General features: G+C 55.0%; 1 protein-coding gene and 1 pseudogene across 1 annotated transcript; one reads left to right on the forward strand and one right to left on the reverse strand.

Moving 5' to 3' along the window:
• Nucleotides 1-1,491: 1,491 nt before the first annotated feature.
• Nucleotides 1,492-10,767, forward strand: LOC138083616 (polyunsaturated fatty acid lipoxygenase ALOX15B-like; annotated as a pseudogene).
• A 92-nt stretch (nt 10,768-10,859) lies between these two features.
• ALOX12B (arachidonate 12-lipoxygenase, 12R type) lies at nt 10,860-21,863 on the reverse strand. The gene is made up of 15 exons (XM_068977295.1): nt 21,717-21,863; nt 20,362-20,566; nt 17,663-17,744; nt 17,467-17,553; nt 17,236-17,358; nt 16,828-16,931; nt 16,309-16,481; nt 15,932-16,075; nt 14,576-14,779; nt 14,268-14,354; nt 13,867-14,036; nt 13,301-13,422; nt 11,606-11,706; nt 11,231-11,401; nt 10,860-11,039 (listed from the first exon to the last, which is right to left on the reverse strand). The coding sequence occupies exons 1-15, from the start codon at nt 21,861-21,863 to the stop codon at nt 10,860-10,862; spliced, it is 2,100 nt and encodes a 699-aa protein (XP_068833396.1).
• Nucleotides 21,864-21,923: the final 60 nt, after the last annotated feature.

Here is a 21,923-nt window from a genome sequence, read left to right on the forward strand (position 1 = left end):
CACCACCGGAAAGGGGAAAAAGAGAGCTATTTGATTGCCTGATAATACCCACAGGGACAGCCTTATTAGAAAAAAAAAAAAAAAATATATATATATATATATATATATCCATGGGACTTCCCTGGTGGCACAGTGGATAAGAATCCATCTGTCAGTGCAGGAGACACAGGTTCGCTGCCTGGTCCAGGAAGATCCCACATGCTGCAGAGCAACTAAGCGCATGCACCACAACTACTGAGCCTGCGCTCTAGAGCCCACAAGCTGCAACTACTGAAGCCCGAGCTCCCAGAGCCTGTGCTCTGCAACAGGAGAAGCCACCACAATGAGAAGCCCAAGCACAGCAGCGAAGAGTAGCCCCCGCTCTCGGCAACTAGAGAAAGCTTGCGCGCAGCCAAAAATAAATAAATCTCAAAAAAGAAAAAAATATCCAAAACTGATCAACAGAACAACTGCCTGTCCTTTCAAGGATCGTTTTCTAGAAGAATGTATCACTGCTTGATTTTGCTAGTCCATGTAAAGTTCACATAACTTGTGTCTGGTAGAGAGGCAAATGATTTCTGTTCAGTAAAATAAGATAACCCCAAAGGAGGTAGTTTATCACCGTGTAGGACAGTAGCTAGTATGGTATCTCACTCAGCAATTTTATACTTAACATCCTTTATAAAATTGCCTACAAATGGCAGCTCCTCAACTGTTCATGGAACCAGCATTACCACTTTGACTTTGTGCCATTCAGCTTTGATTTATGTTCACTCTAATTTGTATGAATCATGGTTTTAATTTTTTTGAAAACTTATACTTTGACAGGCTGGAGGGAGGGGCCAGACGTCCCACCCTTGCAGTGCCTAGAGCCTGCGACCTTTCTTTCAGTGCTGGGTCCTCTTCCAGCCTCTGCCCCACCTTTGTGCGCCCCTGCTCTCTCCCCTATCCATACTAGACTTCTTGGAGGCCTGGGATCACTACCCAGCGAGGATGCAACAGATCACGCCCCTACCGAGAAAGCTCTGAGGATAGGCACCAGACCACAGGCTCAGAAATGAAGAGAGGGCCTGGCTGGCAGCTGGAGGACACGGGGTGATTGTGTGCAATAAGAAGAGTGGCTATGTCCCTTCCCCCCAGGGGCTAGGCATTCTGGTTTAACAAATTAGCCAGACTGTCCAGTGGCAAAGGTGTGGACATGGAGGAGGCGGAGTTACCTGGAGTAGCCTTAAGCAGACCCCCTTTCAGGGAGGCAGAGCCCCTTAGACAGTAAGAGGAGCTAAGGTTAGATGGCCGGCTGCGGGAGTGGCCTGGGCGGCACGGAGGTGCTAGGCGGGCTTCGGGGTTGCAGCTCCAGGGGAGACCACTGTCAGGGCACAGGCCACGGGGCCCCAGCCTGGCACATGGGGCCTCGCAGAACCCCCTGCCCCACCTCCCCGACGACTCTCCCTCTTGCAGCCAGCCAACCCTGCCTCGTTCCCTGCGGCACTTCTGACCCCTAGACGGCAACTCATGAGCAAGTACACTGTGCGTGTGGCCACCGGCTCCCTCCTGGGCTCGGGGACCTGGGACAGAGTGTCGGTCAGCCTGGTTGGGACCCCAGGTGAGAGCTCCCGCCTGAGGCTGGACGGCTTTGGGAAGGAATTCCGGCAAGACGCAATGAATACGGTGCTGGACGAGACCTCCTTGCACTCAAACCCCCAAGGACTTTGAGGTGACGCCCCCCCAGGATGTGGGCCCGGGGCTGCTGGTGCACGTGCACAAGGTGCCCCCAGAACTGCCCGGGCCCCTCGTGCCTGCGGCCCGGGACTCCTGGTGCTGCCGCTGGCTCCAGCTCATGCCGCTGCCTGGGGGCGCGCCCCTCCGCTTCCACTGCTACTGGTGGCTGGAGGGCAAGGGAAGCCAGGTGCTGTGGGAGGGACAGGTGAATGAGGGGTGGGCTAGGGCCCTCCCACTGAGGGAGGCTAGTGCGGGTGGAGGGCCAGGGAGAGCCCCTGTGGGCTGGTGTGGCCACTGGTGGGAGGAGGGGCAGGTGGAGGAGGGGAGATCACCTGGGGTGAGAGTAAGGGCCGCTGGTAAGGAGGGGTAGTGGTTGGGAGAAATGATACTGATTCGAGGAGAGAGCTGGTGGAGGGACCAGTGGCGGGGAGGAACCAGTGGTTCAGGTAGTGGCAGTGGGTGTAGTGAGTGGAGGAGGGTGGGCCTGGTGGGAAGAGACCAGGGCTGTGAAGCAGAGGGAAAGGGTGGAAAGAAAGTGAAAGTGAAAGCCACTCAGTTGTGTCCAACTCTTTGAGACCCCAGGCCAGAATACTGGAGTGGGTAGCTGTTCCCTTCTCCAGGGGATCTTCCCAACACAGGGACTGAACCCAAGTCTCCCACATTGCCAGTGGATTCTTTACCAGCTGAGCCACAAGGGAGGCAAGGGAAAGGCTGGGGAGGCAGGCAACTGGGACCCCACAGAGGAAGGGCATGAAAACGGTCAGCACGCCCTTCTCTCCAGCTCTGCTCTTTGCCCCCTCCCCATTGGCCTCAGCTGTTGAGCTGGGGTCAGTGACTGGGAGGGAGCAGGCTGCAGTTTGCGGAGGCGGGGTCTGCCTGGAATGGAGGGGCTTCTCCACCCCCCAGGAAGAAGTCAAAGAGACAGGGAGGCCAGTGGCTGACTGATGCTCCAGACCAGAGTTGCCTCACCCCAGGTCTGAGGAGAGGAAGGGGAGAGGCTGGGGTTCTGAGGATTAGGGCCAGGTTCCCCTCTTACATTTTCCCTCTCCCAAGCATAGTTGTCTGGCAGGACAGCCACCCTCTGCTCTATGCCCAGACCCAGGCAGAGACTGTGGCGAGGCAGTAGAAATACTGATGAGCAGTTCAAGGAGACTTCAGGCTGGCCGTCCCTAGTATCCCCACTTCTTAGTTTTTGGCTAGTAGGGGGACCACTTGCTCCTGTTTGCTGAGGTCAGCTGAGCCTCAGATCTGACTCCCTCCCCCACCACGACAGCACACACATGAGGAATTCCAAGTCTTGGGGCAGTCCTTTACCCACCTCGCCATGCCTGAGCTTCTCGTCCCAAAGCCCTCCCTTGTACAACCAGGCCCAGCAGCCACCAGCACCTCACTCCCATCTCCACCTCTGCCCGTTACAGGTGGACTGAATTTTTCCCAGAGATACCCCACTGCTTGGATGCTGAAAACCTCAAGGAGCTTGATCTCAGCCTGCGCTACTCAGTCGCCAAAGAAATGGATCAGAAGGGCTGCATCCTCTCCCTGTGAGCCTGCTGCCCCACCCAACACCTTCCCCGCTGCAGCCCCTCCCTCAGGGTGGACTAAAGCCCACTGTGCTTGGAGCCATTCTCACCCATCAGGGCTTCAGCAAGAATGACTAGGAAGTAAGTTCTAAGAATGCTCCTTCTTTGTTAACACAAGTACAAACACTTTCCTGCTATCTGCTCTATCTTCGCCATTTCTGAAAGCCTGCAGCCTCTGCCCTGTGGGTCTGTTTGCTGGTCATCCCCCTCCTCTGACTTTGTAACTACATCTTCAAACTGTCCCCAACAGTTAGTTGTTCTGAACACCTGGAAACAGGCATCTCATGAATATCCTCAGCCATCAGGAAAAACCACCTGAAGCGGAAAGACTTTTTCCTTGCAAATTGCCATCTACCTTTTGGGGGCCTTGTGCCTTACATGCAGGCTTGAAAACCAGGCTAAGTCGAAGGATTTAGGAGTTTCCACTCTCCAATATCCATGTCTCTTCCTGAGTGCACTATGGGTCCAAACTATACATGTGGAAACTCAGTTCAAAAACCTCTGGACACACACACACAAAAAGCCATGGGTGATCCTTGGAGGTCCAGTGGCTAAGACTTCACTTTCCCAATGCAGGTGGCCCAGGTTTCATCCTTGGTCAGGGAACTAGATCTCATATGATCAACTAAGAGTTTGCATGCTGAAATGAAGCTTGAAGATCCTGCGTGCCACAACTAAGATCCAATGCAGCCCAATAAATAAATAACCATTAATAAAATAGCACTGTTGCCACAGCCCAAGATGATGTTCTGGTTTAACAAATTAGCCAGGCTGTCCCAGGGCAAAGGTGCAGGAGAATCAGTCATTGACCTGGTGAATTTTAATTTTAACAGGGAATTAGAACCCCTCATAGTTCAGAATCCAAAACAGAATGGGCTTGGACACTGCTGTTGTCCAGCATTCTTCACTCTTCTGACTTTCTCAGATTCTACTCAAATCCCAAATGCAGTCCGTGCATATCACAGAGTACCTGAGGTTCCACCAGAAATGGGTGGGGCTGAAAGAGTGGGTAACTCCTTTTGAATTTGACTAAATTCTGATCCCTTGTTTTCTGAGAAACCACTCGCTGGTGATGTCATCCCTCTAGCTGAGGCAGAAGAAAGGGAGCATCCTGAAGTGATGGTGCTGGAAGCTGGAGATCTGGGTCCTGGGAGCGGTGGCAGTGCTGGAGGAAGGGGACTTGGGTACCTGGTCTCCAGGGCGACCCTCTGCACACCCACCTCCTGCAGAGTATGTGTTTCCGCATACTCTATTTAAGGAAGACACCTCCTTTGCCTACTAGTTCCTAAACGGCTTCAACCTGGTCCTGATCCAATACTGTCATCACCTGTCCAGGAACTTCCCTGTCACTGATGCCATGGTGGCTCCTGTGATGGGCCCCAGGACCAGTCTTCAGGCTGAGCTAGAGGTAAGGAGTTCAGGGGGTCCAGGCAACCTTTCCTCCCCTCTGAGTGTCTTCAGAAGCCCAGATGCCCTGGCTCCCAGTCCTCCAGATCCCTTCTCTTCCACCCAGCCCTGACCACCCTTCACCCTTTCCCACTCCTTTCCCAGCTAGCTCAGCCACCCCTTTAAGTCAACAGCTCCTGCTCATCCCTGGAAGGAGGTGTGTTATTCTTTGAGGGCAAAGATGGAGCGGGCAGGGCTCAGTGTGGAATGCTCTCTCCTGGTGCTTTCCCAGGCTCCCTGCATTTGGTGGGACCTTACCATTTAGAAAATTGATTCTTGTGGTTTCTGAGGATGCACTGAAGCTGGTGAACAATGTGCTCCTCAGAGCTGCTGTCTCCTCCAACTCTGGGCTACCAGGAGAGAGGAGCCCTCACCCCTGAGAGTGCCTCCTGCATCCCAAAGTGCCATTCCCCAGCCGGGCTCCCTCTCTCCCTGTCTGTCCTTGAAGTTTGGGGCTGGCCACAGCAGAAGCATCTCCAATACTCAGGCAGAGATCTCTCTCTTTTATTGGCCCTGGGCTAGAATACCTCCTGGCTCCAGGGAATAGGATTAAAAAGTGACGGTGAAGTCACTCAGTCATGTCCAACTCTTTGCAATCCTATGGGCTGTAACCTGCCAGGCTTCTCTATCCATGGGATTTTCCAGGCAAGAACAGTGGAGTGGGTTGCCATTTCCTTGTCCAGGGGATCTTCCCGACCCAGGGATCCAACCCAAGTCTCCCACATTACAGGCAGACCCTTTACCATCTGAGCCACCACTTCCAGTTAAATTGGGGCTTCCCTGGTAGCTCAGCTGGTAAAGAATCTGCCTGCAATGCAGGAGACCCTGGTCGATTCTTGGGTCTGGAGAAGTGATAGACTACCCCACCAGTATTCTCAGGCTTCCCTGGTGCCTCAGATGGTAAGAATCTGCCTGCAATGTGGGAGGCCTGGGTTTGATCGCTGGATTAGGAAGATCCCTTGGAGGAGGGCACGGCAACCCACTCTATTATTCTTGCCTGAAGAATCCCCATAGACAGAGGAGCCTGGTGGGCTACAATCCATTGAGCTCACAAAAAGTTGGACACGACTGAGTGACTAAGCACACACAGCACACCAGCTAAATACTTGCAAGTGCCCCTACCCCTCGCTGCCTCCCTCAGCCTCCCAGGACTGCCCCCTGTCTAGCCCTCTTCCCCATCTTCTCCTCCCATAGAAGGGCTCTCTGTACCTGGTGGACCACGCCATCCTTAAAGCGTCCGCTCCAGCGTCATCAACGGACAACCCCAGTTTTTGGCTGCCCCCCTGACCCTGCTGCGCCAGTGCCCGCTGCTACCTCTCGCTATCCAGGTCAGCAAGGCAGAGCCCTGGGAGGGAAGGGGGGTGGCATGTCATCTGCTCAGGATGACTGAAAGCTTTTCCCCTTCCCAATGCTGCTGTTTCAAGTGCTGAATATGATGTATTGTCTCATCCTACCCAGCACCTCCCAGCCCCTGCCCCACACAACCAGGAACCTGCATGACTCCGTGCTGGTCCCAGGAGCCCTCAACTGGGCTTTCCCACGTGTGCCAGCAAGGTGGCCTTTGATCATTTTACCTCTCAGCAGTGTTTCCTCTCTTGTAGTGGATGTGATCTTGTGTAGAAAACACTCTTCTGGAGTTTACTGCGTGCCCAGGACTGTTCTAAGTACTTCACCAGCATTAACCCATTAAATCCTCAGAGCAACCCAATGAAAAAGATTATGATCATCAACTTTATTTTACAGATAAGGAACCCGAGTCACAAGGAGATTAATTAACTTTCCTGGGGACATGGGGCTAGTTAGGGAGCTGACCATGTGATCTGGTCCCATGGGCAGGATGACAGGTCACAGTTGCTGCACCTAGTTTCTGCCTGACACCCACCCGCCTCCCCCATACACCCGATTCCAGCTCTCCCAGACATCTGGCCCAGACAGCCCCATCTTAGAGCCCAGCAACTCGCCTGAGGACTAACTCCTGGCCAAGACCTGAGTGCGACATGCAGAGTTCCTGGTGCACAAGACGAACACACATTTGCTTCAAACCCACCATCTGATGGAGGCCTTTGCTCTGGCCACACTATGGCAGCCTCCCATGTGCCACCCCATCTTCAAGGTAAGGGATCCTACCTCTCAGTGTCCAGAGCTGCGGGGGACCTGGGGCTGCCTCATCTAACCTCAGGCTCTGGTTCTCCCCAGCTGCTCATTCCTCATTTCCACTGCACCTCCCACATCAACCTTTATGGCTGCACTAGGCTTTTTGCACCAGGAAAGTTCAGCTGACCAGGTCAGGCCTGGGATCCTGGTGGTCAGCAGAGAGAGCCAAGAAGGAGCCAAGGATGGTCCTGAGCCCCTTGCTCCCAGAAGCTGTGGACTGTCTGCTCATTACAGATAATGTCAATGGGACGGCTGGGCAGCCTGGAACTGATGGCCAAAGAGCTGGAAACTCTCACCCACTGCTCCCTCTGTCTGCCCTACCAACTGCTGACCATGAGGTTCAGGACCTTGCCAACTACTACTACCGAGACAGTGCGCTCCGGATCTGGGCAGCCATAGAGGGGTGAAGCTCCCCGGAGCCTGAGGGCTCCACACCTCACCCTTGGCTCCATCTGTCTTGTTTGTTCTTCAACTTCTTCTCATCTTCTCCCCAGACACACTGCTGTCTTGCAGTCCTTTCCTGCCTCCTCTTCCTTCCTAGCTGTGTGACCTTGGGCAAGTCAGTTAACCTCTTTGTGTCTGAGAAATGCTGGGCTGGATGAAGGACAGCTGGAATCAAGCTTGCTGGGAGAAATATCAATAACCTCAGATATGCAGATGACACCACCCTTATGGCAGACAGTGAAGAAAAACTAAAGAGCCTCTTGATGAAAGTGAAAAAGGAGAGTGAAAAAAGTTGGCTTAAAGCTCAACATTCAGAAAACTAAGATCATGGCATCCAGTCCCATCACTTCATGGGAAATAGATGGGGAAACAGTGATGGACTTTATTTTTTAGGGGCTCCAAAATCACTGCAGATGGTAATTGCAGCCATGAAATTAAAAGACGCTTGCTCCTTGGAAAAAAGCTATGACCAACCTAGACATCATATTAAAAAGCAGAGACATTACTTTGCCAACAAACGTCCGTCTAGTCAAAGCTATGGTTTTTCCAGTAGTCATGTATGGATGTGAGAGTTGGACTATAAAGAAAGCTGAACACCGAAGAATTGATGCTTTTGAACTGTGGTGTTGGAGAAGACTCTTGAGAGTCTCTTGGACTGCAAGGAGATCCAACCAGTCCATCCTAAAGGAAATCAGTCCTAAATAGTCATTGGAAGGACTGATGTTGAAGCTGAAACTCCAATACTTTGGCCACCTGATGGGAAGAACTGACTCATTTGAAAAGACTCTGATGCTGGGAAAGATTGAAGGCAGGAGCAGAAGGGGACGAAAGAGGATGAAATGGTTGGATGGTGTCACCAACTCAATGGACATGAGTTTGAGTAAACTCCATGAGTTGGTGATGGATAGGGAGGCCTGGCGTGCTGCAGTCCATGGGGTTGCAAAGAGTCGGACACGACTGAGCAACTGAACTGACTGAACTGTCTGTTTTCTCATCTGAAAATGGAGCTGATAGGAGACCTACCTCAAAGGTTATTATTAGAATTAAATGTAAAGCCCTTAGCACAAATCTCAGGTGAATATGATATGCTCTTTGAGCATTAGCTATTATTATTATTATTCCCCTCAAAGACAGTTGCCTTGTCTCTAGACTTCCCTTTTAAGTCTCCTTCACTGGAGACATCCTTGGGATGTATCTCTGGCCTCTACCCTGGAGGCCAGGTGTTTTTGATGTCTGGCTTCTTTGTGGGTCCCCATCCCTGCAGTTCCTGAGCATAACCACCTCCCTTGGGCACTGGGCTCTGTGATGGCTCTACTTCATGAGCCTCACGTGGCTTCATTTTTTGTCACATGAAAGGAAAGTTTCACGCAGCATCTCTTCCCTCGAGTCTTACCCCCGTCTTCCACTTGCCCTGCTCAGCATACATGAGTCCTAGGGAGGCTAGGCACCCTGATTCTCTCTCTCTCTTCCTATCCAAACACTGCCTCTTGCTCAAGCCCAGCTTATACCCACTTCCCCTTGAAGTCCTCAGGGACTCCTCACAATGACTTTGCATAGCTGGAGGTGCCCATGTCAGAACTCTTCTTAGCAATGGCTCGTGCGCTCTGCCATGGCTGAGGGTGGATGCTGTGGTGAGTGGGGCAGGCCCTGCTCTGCCCTTTGAGAACTAGTGGGGGACATGGACGCCAGCATCCCTGTCCGAACAGAGAGAGGCCTGGGGTCCAATCCTTCTTTGTGGTTTAATGTGGCCTAGACGACTGGAATGCCGAAGCCTACAAGGCCCGTGAGCAGGAAAGAAGGTGGACAGAGACTGGCTAGCCGGCCACTCACGTTTCTCAGATGAGGACAATGGTGACTCAGCTATGACTAAAACGAGAGCTTTAGATTTTTTGGGAGAGAAACCAGTCGTTTTCTAATGTTTAAATGTTGGCCACGGATTCAACTTGAAAAAGAAACCAAAAAGCTTGGTAGTCAGCCAGAGACTGAAGCCTCCAGGCTTGAAGCTTGGCTGGCGCTTCCTAGAATGTGAAGTTGCCCATTTTCCTTCTCGGGCCTCAGTTTCCTTCTGTTAGGGCAGCTGGTTTCAGTGGCCTCTTCCAACCCCCACCCTGGGGCAGCACAGGCTCCCAACTGTGTCACCACGTACTTCTGCCCCCCTTCCATTGTTGGCATCTACTACCCCAACAACCACGCTGTGAGCAAGGACTTGAAGCTGCAGGCCTGGGTCAGGGAGATCTTCCAGAGGGGATCTCTTAGCCGTGTGAGCTCAGATGAGGTGTTCACCCCTGCCGGCCACCCTCAAGACCCCACTTTCCCAGGACAGCAGACCCCGGGTTTCAACTCTGCTGCCTCTGCCGTCTCCATCCAGGGGTGTCTTCCAGCCTGGACAGCTGTGCTGACCTGATGGAGTTTCTCACCATGACCATCTTCAGCTGCTCAGCCCAACACACTGCTGTCAGTACTGGTCAGGTGAGGGGGGACTTTGCAGGGGACAAGCCAGGTCATGGGGGATGTGGGCCTAGCAGGAGTCCTGGCAGCCTTGTGCCTACTGAGTCTAGGGGGTCAGTTTGGTTTCAGTGGCTGGATGCCCAATTCTCCCAGTACCATCCGGCTCCCCCTGCCTACCTCCAAAGGCCAGAGCCTGACAAGCCTGGTGGCTTCACTCCCCTGAGGTCAACGTCACATGCCACTCCCTTGAGCTCTTCTGGAGTGTCAGCGATGAAACCAAGGACACTGTAAGGTCCAGGGTGGGGTGGGGTGGGGTGGGGTCTCAGGTTCCGGGAGAGTGAGTGGGGTGAAGAAAGGCTGCTGGGGACACTGCATTACTTGGAGGATGCCCCGAGCAGATTGGGCTTCTGGGGGGCAGGGCCTGGAGTGATGTAGTTGCTGGGGGGTGTGGTTTAGGGTGGCAGGGGTTCCTAGTAGGTGGAACTTAGAGTGGTCTGGGTTTCAAAGGGCTCATGGCTTGGGAGGTCTGGGTAGGCTGGATGGAGGGTGGGCTTTTGCCTAGACTGGATGGTGGGGTTGTTTCAAGTTGAATGGGTCTTGGGTGGTCTGGGTTCTTAGGTAGGTGAGTGGGACTTGGGTGGTGGTCTGTGTCCTTGGGTGAATTTTCTGGTGGCCTGAGTCCCAGGAGACTCCAAGTGGATCAGAATAGCTTTTGGTTGAAAAATGGGGCCAAGGCTTGCGGGTCAGGAGCTCCAGCCTTCTCTCCTGCCATTCCCAGCAGTACCTGGGCACCTACCCTGATGAGCACTTCACTGAGGAGGCCCCGAGGAAGAAGATTTCTGTCTTCCACAGCCACCTGGCCCAGATCTCACGGGACATCCAGGAGCAAAACCGGGGCCTGGCGCTGCCATTTGCATGTACCTGGACCAGGCTTTGGTGGGAACAGCATCGCCTTGTGAGCACGGCACTCCCCAGCCCTGGCATGCACCCACAATAAACACAGAGACAGCCCCCGGGCTTGTGTTTGAAGTGATTTTATTGGAAAACAGGCGGGTGCAGGACAGGAAAGGTGAGTGGAGAGGGGCCGAACTAAATAGAAATGCTGTTCTCTATCAGCACGGGGTCCAGGTAGTAGTAGGGGATGGGGAGACACTTGTTGCGTTGGCGGATGTTGTGTGAGATCTGGGCCAGGCGCTGGCGGAGCATCTCTATGCTCCTCCTCGGGGCCTCCTCCACGAAGTGGATGTCCGGGAAGTGGCCCAGGGGCCGCTGTGGGCACAGAACCAGGAGGCTGGAACGGAGCCCCACCCCTCCCCACCCCTTTGGTCCTTCCCCTTCAGCAGCCTCCCTCCCTGCCTCTTGCCCTTGACACTCCCTTCTCGTTGGGCTCCCAGCCCCCCAGCCTCCTGCCTCTGCTCAGAGGTTCCCCACCCCCACCTGCACCCCCAGGCCCAGGACACCTTGTCGTCAGGCTCCCGACTGAGTGTCCAAAGCACCAGTAGGGTGATGCATGTGGTCTTAATGTCCGGCAATGTGTCAAGAAAGGTCTCCAGCGTGGTCAGCCCCTTGGCCTGTATTGGTGGGTTCCGCATGGATGAGGGGAAGTTGGGCATCCAGGCGGTGAACTCCAACTGGAGGTGGAATAGAGAGGGGCTTCTGGGTCAGAGGGCACCCCGAGACCCTCGGGTGTTGATGGAGGCGGGGATTGAACTGGGGACTCTGGTTGAGACAGATCTGGGCCAGACTGGGGATTATGGCTGAGGCAGAGTTCAGACATTGGGGCTGGGATAGAGGTCAAGTCTGGGCCTGGGGCAGAGGCTGGTGAGTCGAGGTACCTGCCCTGTGTTGACAGCTGCGTGTTTTGCAGAGCAGGTGTAGATGACAATGGTGACATATCGGATCAGCTCAGGAACAGTTCGCAAGCATGTGGGGAAGCCTGGGGTGTAGGGCAGGTGCGGGCAGGTAAGGCCCAGGCCGCATTAGTGCTGCCCAGGTCCTGGCTGGCCCACAGATGGCATGGCCAAGCCCAGCTCACCCTGTTCTTACAGCACTCCAGGCTGCCCCTAACCTGCCTGTTTGGCCCTTGTTTGGCCACAACCTACCCTCACCCCCAAGATGGGGTTCAACTGGGCCTTGGCCAAATGTCCTCTGGGGCTTCTCCAAGCTCACTTCTCTTTCCTGTACCCCACCTGAGCACCTAGCTCTAATTGCCATGGTGAACCCAGGTTCCAAAAGCCCAACACATTCAAACCAGACCCGTCATCTTCCTCCCTCAACTGCTTCTCCTTCAAAGCCCCCAGCTCAAAGAATGATACACACCATCCACCTAGTTTCGAGAGCTCAAAACCCAGGGGTCACCCTTGACTCCTCCCTCCCACAACTCAGCCCCCACCGACAAACCCAAACCAGTCAGCAAGTCCTGTCATTTCTGTCTCCCAGCTAGCTCTGGCATCCTCTTCATCCCCAGAGCCCCCTCCCAGGGCAGGTCCCTGTCATCTCCCTCCCAGACACCACAGCAGCTTCCCAAACTATTCTCTGACCGCCAGTGCAGTCTGACATCCGACTGTGCACGTTTCATCTCCCCAGACACCCCTCGACAGCTCCCTCTGAATGCGGAGGAATTCCAGATTCCTTAACCGGGCTGCACCCAACCCCTGCTCCTGGCTTCAGCCTCATCTCACAGGAGGCTGCCCCACTCCCCCCACCCCAGAACCCCAGCTTCAGGGACTTATCAGCAGTCCCAGAACTAACTCTGCTCAGTCTGGCTTTCAGGTCTTTCCACATGCAGCTCCCAAGTCAGGACTCTCCAACCCCACCTCTGTCATCACCTGGCTGAACTCCCATTGTACAAATCTTAGCTAGATCTTAGCTTGCTGCTACCCACCCCTCACTCTCTACCTGCCAGCCCTCCCCAAGCTGGGGTAGGTTCCCCTGGCCCACGCTGGGTTCCTACAGCCCCTCCCTGGCTTCCCCACAAACTGCACCAGTCTTACACCTGCCCCTTTACAATGAGTGGCTACCCCTAGAGACTGATCAGCTCAAGGGCAGCGCCTTCAGGGTCTCATTCCCTTTGGCCTTCCCAGTAACCAGTACACCGTTCACCACGTCTTAGGTGCTCACTAAATACTTGTTGAGTGGGTGCCCAAGTGGCACATCTTCAGGATTCGCTCCCCATCCCCTCTCTCTCCTGAAGCCTGCCTGCTCCTCGCCAGCTCCCCCGCCTCCAACACACACTGGCCTGACCTGTTGGAACTCATGCCCCATTTCTCAGCCCACAAAGGTTTTTTTTTTCTCCTGAAGCAAGAGACTGGAATCTCTCCAGGTATCTACCAAGATGACCCACAGCCCCTGAGCTCAGACAGGGACCCCCAGCTAGTCAGGCTTTCCTCCCCAACCTCTCTGAGATATCACTGCTCCAGCAGCCAGCGAAGAGCTCTGTTGAATCCTAGGGCTCTCTTTGGCCTCCTTCAGCCCAAAGTGAGACTAGCTCCAGCCCAGCCCTGGGTCCCTGCTGGGGGTCAGGCCCATACCTGAACTCTCACGCCCTAGTAGGCACTCCTTGAATATCTCCTGCACCCAGGACTGCAATTCCAGGTCACCTTCCACAGCAGCGTCACACGGGTAATAGTAGGTGATGATCTCTGTCACATACCTGACCAGGGGACAGAACCTTAGTCTGAACCCCCAGTGCCTTCCCTCACCATGGTTCTCCCACCTCCCTTAGGATGCCCCAGCATCGGCTGACCCAGAGCAGCCCCAGGCCCGTGGGTGGGCAGAGGTAGCAAGAGGAGCGGCAGGGCAAGGTCAGAAAACACTCAGAGTGGTCCCAGTAAGGATCAGATGAGGCCCACAGGCAGCTCAGAGCCCAGACAGGGTCTGGCAAGCAGAGGCAGGCTGGGGCCAAAGCAAAGAAGGGGGCCATCAGGCCTCAGAGGCCCCACCCAGAATGTGAACACATGTGTGATCCCCACACACATCCAGATCTTATCCCCAACCCCCGGGATGGCACCCCTGGTCCTTAAAATCTCCCCAGACAGCCTCTAACATCCCAGGGTGTGTCCACCTCAACTGCTACCCACTGCTGCCCTGACCTCACCTCTCCAGTGCGTCCCACACTGCCAGGCTGTCCTCACGGTAATAATACCCTGGCAGGTCCTGAACCCCACGTCTCACGAAGTCATCAGGGAGGTAGAGGTTGTCGTAGTTGATCTCCGACAGAGCCCGCACCATCGCCTCAGCAAAGCCGGCCAGGCCCAGGGACATGCTCTGTTAGGGACCAGGCAGACCTTGGTGCACACTGTCTAGGGATCCTCTCACTCCGGACCAGCACACCCAACTCGGCCTCTGGAGCCTAGCAGACACAGCACCCGTCTTAACTAGTCCCCTCCCTCCGTGCCCACTCATGATCTAAAGGCAGCTGGGAAGTTCAGCTTTAGTCAAACTGCAAAGGCCAGAAGGGAAACACGTGTCTTGTGGGGTTGGAGAAAGAAGTCTTACCCTGGCAGAGAGCCCCCCTTCATTAAGGAGGACAGCCCGCCCGATGCTGTTGATCTGGATGGTGTATCGGGTGTGGGGGATGAGGAGCTGTTGGGGGGAGCAAGGGAGACGATGAGAGAAGGCTGAAGTCATCCCGCACAGGATGCCAGCACCCCCTGTTTCTGCAACATCAACCCCCTCAACAGCCCTCCAAGCTGCTTCCCCAAGTCTAGCTGGAGTCCTTCTGACTGCTGAGCAAACCAGGCAGCTTTCTGGGGATGACTGAGGGCAGCAATGTTTCATAGAGGCCCCTTGGCCCAAGCCCATACCTTGTAGAGGGGGTGGCACATGGGTAGCTGCCTCAGCATGGCCAGGCAGAAGGCCTCAGCGATGAGGTGGGTCTCCAGCAAGTGAGAGATGCCCTCGTGGCAGTAGAACTCAGCATAGCGCACCCACGTCTTGGCCAGCAGCCAGTCCCACTCAGAGTCACTGGGCAGGAAGATGGGGCAGTCGGGCCCGGGGGTCTGGCTGAGCTGGGGGTGAGGAAAGAGAAAGTGTTAGGTGAGAGCAGAGACCCACATACACGAGGGCCCGCACTACACAAGGGAGGCAGAAGGGAGATCAGGGGGTGAAAACCCCAGCCCCTACACTCCAGTCCCTCTGGTCCTCTGAGCACACCAGGGCCTCCCCTCCCTTCTCACATCTGCTCCTGCTCTTCCCTCTGCCTGTGCTACCTTCCCCATCCCTTCCTCTACCTGAAAGCTCCCACTCATTCTACAAGAACCAGCTCAAAGTCTGCCTCCTCTGAAAACCCATCCTTACCTCAATCCCATAGTCGCCACATTCAGCTGTGCAGGCTGTGCAGTGCACAAGGGCACCCAGCTCCCTAGGAGTTAGTTCATTGAAATCTAGTCTGTACCGCTCCACTAACAAGCCAGGAGCATCAGAGCTGGGCTGATCCCCACTCCCACTCCAGGGGATGACTAATTCAGACATGATCCTGCTGGAAACCTCTGGGAAGAAAGCATCCCAGTTTCCCTTCCAGCCAGGCCACACTCTGGAGGCAGCGGCTGTTTGATTAGCACAGTTTTTCTAGCAGATAAGCCACAGCAGGCACTGACTTATCAAGCAGATGGATGAATGGAGTCAAAGAGACAGGCTTTTTCCTACCTGGTCACTTCTGTGCATACAGACACAGTACCCACACTCTACACACTGGGGCTTACACACGAGTGCACCCACAGGGACCCATCTTTATGCAGCATGGGCATACAAGTGGCAGCACAAAGATGTACCCATGAAGGGACCCTTGGAGACTCAGTCTGGTGCTTACAGCCATACACCAGGCTCACCACTAGCCACACACAGAGACAGGGACATACATAAACATAGGTGTATTCTTAAATGCACACATAGGAACATAAACTCACACAGGCACGCATGCCTACACAGAGATAGTGCACACTCACAGGCACAACCCTTCACAAATAGGTACATGCACAGGGACATAAAGTTCACATATACACACACACACAGGCTGATGACTGACCATAAACTCACACAGATAGAAGTATACAAGTACATACACTGGCCCACGCAATCACACATCTCTTCATGTACACACAGAGGCTCACCCGCTGGCGACATTCACACAGCACCCACCCCCAGGCCTGCACCCCAGGCACCTGGATGGCAATAGGCAGGAGGTTCCCTTCCCGGCCAAAGTGCAGCAGGCAGAGTGGGGCGCAGTGGTACTGCTTCTGGCCGCTAAGTTCAACGGCAGGAATGCCCTCCAAGATGCGGTAGTCGGCCAGGTAAATGTTCCCCTTCTGGAGGGGAGCCGTGATGAGTGGACAGGTAGGCACCCAACACGTGGTACCCATGACCCACGCCTTGGGTGCAGGGTGCTCTGGCTCCCCAGGTGTGGGGTTGGCCAGGACCCGAGTTGGGGAGTGGGGTAGGGGGTGGGGGTCTGCCAAGGAGTAGGTGGGGAGAGACAGGGATGCCAGGAGAGAGGGAGGAAGGGAGGCTGTGGGGGGCTCAATTCCAGAGCAGGCTTCACCTCCAGTTCCGCTTGTAGGCACGTTCCCTCTCCCAGGAAGGGGGCCACCATGTCGTCTGTGACCGGGAATTTGTCCGGGATACGCGTGCAGCGGCAGAGCAGGCCTGGGTTGATGCCATTGAGGTACTGGTACCCAAAGAAGCTGTCCTCTGCCCAGTGCTCAGCCACGTACTCTGGGGGGGACAGCGCGGGGACGTCACGAAGCCACCCACTCCCCCTCAGGGTCAGAGAGGACGAGAGCTGAGGCCCGGGGAGAGGGAGGAAGGCCATGGACCACCGAGATTTCAGGAGGAAAATCAAGCTCCAGGCCTCGGCCTCCGGTTGAGCCGCCGGAGGGGCGCCGGGCGGCGTTTTCCGAGGAGCCGCCAGAGGGCGCGCTCGCCTGTGCGAATTCCGGCCTCCGGTTCACCGTGCGGCTCCCACCCCACACCCCACGCGGGGGTCCTGCCTCGCCCCCGTGGCTCGAGCACCTGGGGCCGGATCTCGCCCCGCTTCCCCGTTCTCGTTCCCACCCCATACCGAAGACGACAGATTTATTGCCAGGGAAAATTTTCTTAATATCCTTCAGTCTCTTCCAGGACCGTCTGCTGTCCACCAGGCCGCGGAGTTTGAACCCCAGTGCCCTAGGACAGGGGATTCGAGGGGGAGGCCGTCAGAGATGGGGTCCAGTGCCCCTGGGACGGCGGTAGAGCTGCCCCGCCCCCACCCCCAGGGTCTCTTGAGTCCCTGAGTCTGGCGGGGGGGGGGTCTCAGGGTCGCCCCGTGGCACAGCTCAAGGCCTTCCTTAAGGTAGGTCTAGGAGTGTCGCCTCTAAGGTTCCCGAACCCTCTCTTTCCGGCTCCCGCTGCCCTCCTGGCCATGCTGTGGTGGGCGTGGAGCGGGACAGTCTACAAAAGCCCTCACACCCCGCCCCTCACACACACTCACATGGGGCTCAGGCGGAAGAAGAAGGAGGCCGTCTTGGTGAAGGAGTAGCGCAGATTTAAGTCCAGGAACTTGGTGGCCTTAAAGTTTATGAGAATCGGGAACCCCGGGATGTAGCCATTCCACCTGTAGGGAGGAGGGCAGGGCTGGGCATCTGGGGTCCAGGACACAGTGAGGGGGCAGAGAGCAGGTGTCAGCCATGGGAGGGGCCCTTGGGTAGCCCCAAGTCCTTACTCTGGCCGGTTGGGGTTTCTCCGGGCAGGAGGGCGGTAGCTGGGGATGTGTACGTAGTTGGGCAGGCCAGGAACAAAGACTCTCCAGCTGCAAACAGAAGCCGAGCTGGTCGGTCCTGATGGCCACGCACCATCCCAGGGCACAGCCACCACTGGCCCCCTGACCTCCCGCAGCCCCTGCCCCCCAACCCCCTCACTGGTAGAAGTCCTGCTTGGCTCTGAGCTCCTCCTTTCGGTGTTTCAGAAGGATCGGGAGTGTGTCATCTGCTGCTGTCTTTCCTGTAGGGAGACCAAGGAGGAGGCTCAAGGCCTGCCCCTGCCCACTTCAGGGATCAGAATTCAGCTTCTGTCCTCAAGGCCAGCACTGTGGGGAGGTGGGACAGGGCCAAGGATGGGGAAGGCTTACCCTGGGAGAGAGAGGGTGTGTCTTCTCCCAGAAACTCAGATGGATCAAAAGGATTATGGACCACCCTTCCCTGTCCTTGCTCTACCCTTCCAGGGGCTCTGATGCAGGGAAGTCCCTCTTCTAGAACTCCTGGAACATGAATACCTAACAGTTATTCAGAACTTACTGGCTACCAGGCACTTTCTAAATATTGTGTTAGTTGCTCAGTCATGTCCGACTCTGCAACTTCATGGACTGGGGCCCGCCGGGCTCCTCTCTCCATGGGATTTCCCAGGCAAGTATACTGGAGGGGATTGCCATTGCCTTCTCTGGGGCATCTTCTCGACCCAGGGATCAAACCCAAGTCTCCTGGGTCTCCTGCATTGCCTGTGGATTCTTTTCCGTCTGAACCACCTGGGAAGCCCTTCTAAATACTTATGTCAATAATTTAATTTGCACAAGAACAGTTTGAATTATGAGGCAGATGACTATTATAGACCCACAGTCTGATCTCCACAATTCCAAAAGGTCCAGAAATCAAGTTTTTGTTTTTTATTATTATTTTTTTCCACAAATAGGTACACACTTCTTGGCCAACCAAACCTGATCTAAATTTACCTGAGGCTGCATAGAGTCTTGATTTAAATCACTCTGAAACTACTCAGTTTTGGCTTGCAGAAACATTGGATATATTTGCAGTTACCCTGGCAGATGTATCATGTAACATACGGTATGTGTGAGTGTACAAAGAATATATACATATATGAAGATACATTTGCGTAAATACATACAGGAAGTCCCTTTAACTGTAGTTTCACTTTCCCTAGTTTCAGTTCCTTGCAGTCAACCTCAGTCCAAACATGTTAAAAGGAAAATTTCAGAAATAACATTGGCTTCTCACATCAACCCCATGAAGTAGGTTCTGCTGTCAGCCCAGTTTGACAGATGAGGACACTGAGGCTTAGAAGAACTTGGAAATGAGTCCTGATGCCCAGCAAGTGGTGAAGCTGACACTCACATCCTGCCTGGTAGTCCCAGGCTGGCAGGTGCCTGTCGCTGCCTCCCTGTCATTTTCCTTCACAGGCCGCCTTCCTTCTCCTTCTGTCTGCCTCAGCTCACATTGCACTCCGGGTGAACAATGCCATCTGGAGTCGTGTGACCCATAGACACAGTTCAGTTTCATCCCTGGGGTGGGAGCCTTCATCCTTGAAGGTCCCAGCCAGTCATTCAAGTCTCCCTGCCCTGGTATTTCATGGCAGCTGCCCCACCCAACCCCATTCGTGCCCGCCTCCCAGCATCACCCTGCCTGTCCCGTTTCCACACCACTCAGACCTATCACTGTGGGAACATGCTCTGCGTCCTCTGTGAGGCCCTCTCTTATTGGCCCCACCTGGCCAGGCCTGCTTCCCTCTGCCCCTGTCTCTCCTTTCCCCAGCTCAGGCCCTGACCCCCTGCTCCCAGGGCAAGGACTTGGCCATGGGGAAATGAGAGAAGGAAGAGGGGTGGTCAGCCTCTGAGAGAAGGAGCTCCCCACCCTGGGGCTCCCTCAGCCCTGTTTCCCCTCTGATCTGCCTCGGAGGAGGCCAGAGGAGCATGGCTGGTTGAGAGAGGGGACCAAAAGAGGACAAGATTGCAGTCTCCTTGGAGCAGCCACACAAGGGTGGATATAAGGGTGGATGCAAGGGACTTGGGCCCTCAGGTCCTGTCCGTTTTCCATAGCAGCAATCAAGTGGCTGGGAAAACAGCTGGGCTGGCCTTAACTGGCCACTTCAAAGAACTCTTGACAGTCGATATGAGTAACAGGGCCTTGGATTGGACTGCAAAGGAGCCTCACTGAATAGGGGGTGGAGTGAGCAGTGAGTCCTTTGAGAGAAATAAGGTGTCCTTTTGGAGTGATTGGAAGCCCATTGGAGCCACAGAACATCCCATCAGTCTAAGAAATGCTCAATTAGAAATCCAGGGCATCGTGAGAAGGTACAAGACCTCCTGTTCAGGGCCTTGGAGGGCTGTTGAACCATCAGGGCTTCTTCAGAAAATAACAAGGCAGCAGCCAGAATCATGGGAGATCCTATCAGAGTAACAAGGCATCCTGTTACAGTAACAGCACCCTGAGGGGGTAACAGGGAGTCTTCAGAGCAGCAGTGCCTGCTGCTTGGTGTACATAGGGCATCTGATCAGAGTCCTGAGGTCTGAGAGTAGCCAGGCTTCCTGTGGGCATTGAGGGGAGGACTGTAGAGATAATGGAGAGCCCTCTCTGAGAATGCTGTCTGCAGTCAGACCCTGGGGTCCAGAGAGTAGCGCCCCCTGCCTCGTTCCTCCAGGCCGCAGCCTTGAGCCGGGCCCAGCAGAGCAGCATGGACCATGGCTGGTGTGGGAGAGTGACAGGTGTGCCTGGTGCCTCTGTCAAGCTGGCACTTGGCTGGCTGGCTGGGAGCCTGGGGTGGCCACGCTGGGGTGGCCAGGCCAGAGCGAGGGGCTTCATCGTATGGGATGGAGACAGTGAGGACTTACCTGTAGCCTCCCGGAGCGCCAGGGTCTCATAGCCGTCCATCCACTGGTAGGCGGGGAAGTGGTAGATGCGGCCATTGGGCGCACAGACCTGCACGTATTTGCAGTACCAGGGGTTCTTGGGGAAGAAGGAGTAGCGCTCCTTGTACAGGCGGACGATGATGAGGTCCCCCAGGTCCTGCTGACACTGGACAGTGTAGTCGTCCACCTGGGCGGGCACAGGGCCAGCTGAGCAGGCCAGCCTCCCACCTGCCTGCCCCCTCACCCAGGCCCCGCTCATGCTGGGCGATGCTTACCTGCCTAGACCAGGATGACCTGATTGTTGGGGTCTCTGTCCCTCCCACCTGCCTGACCCCACCTGGGCAGGACTCCAGGCCCTCCCTCTCTCCATCCTCGGCTCCTGAAATCCCCTTCTCCCACCTCCTCCTCCCCAGCCACCTGAGGCTGCAGGAGCCATGAAGACCCCCAGGGACTGGTGTATAAGGGGTCTATATAGAGCCCCCCGAAGCCTCCTACATCCTTAAGAGTGGGCAGAAGTGGTCCAACCAACACCCCGTTTCCTCCCACTTATCAGTGAAGATGTGGAGATTCAGAAATGTCTACAAAGATAGAGTGATCTCCTAAGGTCACATAGCAGCAGGTGGCTGGAGCTGACTCAAAATTAGGCTGAGGGCCCAGCAGATGGGGCCTTTCATCACAGAGCAGGAGAGTCCCTGCTGGACAGGCTGGTCTGATGCTTTATATGACACAGAGAATCCAGTGGAAATTTAAGCCAGTGATGCTGAAGCTTAACAACTTATTGACCAAAGACTCATTAATAAGTCTTTTGTTACCTGAACATTATTTACCAGAGATGGTTCAGTATTCACTTACATAACAAATCACTGGCCATGGATCTTATTTTGCAAAAAATCCCCTGGTCGATAATGTGTTAATTCAGAAAGGGTGACTAAGAATGGGAGAGGGAGGCATGAGGAAGAGTGTGAGAGAGGAAACAGGAAAGGGATGAGGGAAGAGCGGGTGGAAAGAGACTGGGAAGAAGGAGAGATGAAACAACTGGGAGAGGGTTGAGAGGTGAGGGATGTGGGGTGAGTGATGACAGAGAGAGATGAAGAAGAGAGGAAGAGAGGTGAGAAAAGAGCAGGGGGCGGAATGAGAGATGATGGCAAAGGAATGAGAGGTGACGGGGAGTGGGGAGGGGGTGGAAGAAGGCTGGGAGCCAGGTCTTGGGTGAGGGCCTCCGAGCCACCTTGGAGCCCCAACGCTTTCAGAGCCCGGTACCCCTCCATCCCTCCCCTTTCTCCCCAGGTACACTCACACACACACACACACACACACACACACACACACACACTCACCGCACCAGTTGCAAAATCTCTTCCAAAGTGGTTCAGTAGCTGCTTATGGCTCTCTCCCTGAGTCCCCACGATGATCAGAGAGATGGAGTCCATGGTTCCCGATAAGAAGTCGGTGCCTGTGGCCACCCTGACTTTGTAGGTGGCCATGGTTGCTCTTCAGGAGGCAGGAAGCGGGCTCAATCACAGACACAGTGAGGGGGGCCACAG

Source organism: Capricornis sumatraensis, chromosome 8 (genome assembly GCF_032405125.1).
Source record: "Capricornis sumatraensis isolate serow.1 chromosome 8, serow.2, whole genome shotgun sequence".
NCBI classification, from domain to species: domain Eukaryota; kingdom Metazoa; phylum Chordata; class Mammalia; order Artiodactyla; family Bovidae; genus Capricornis; species Capricornis sumatraensis.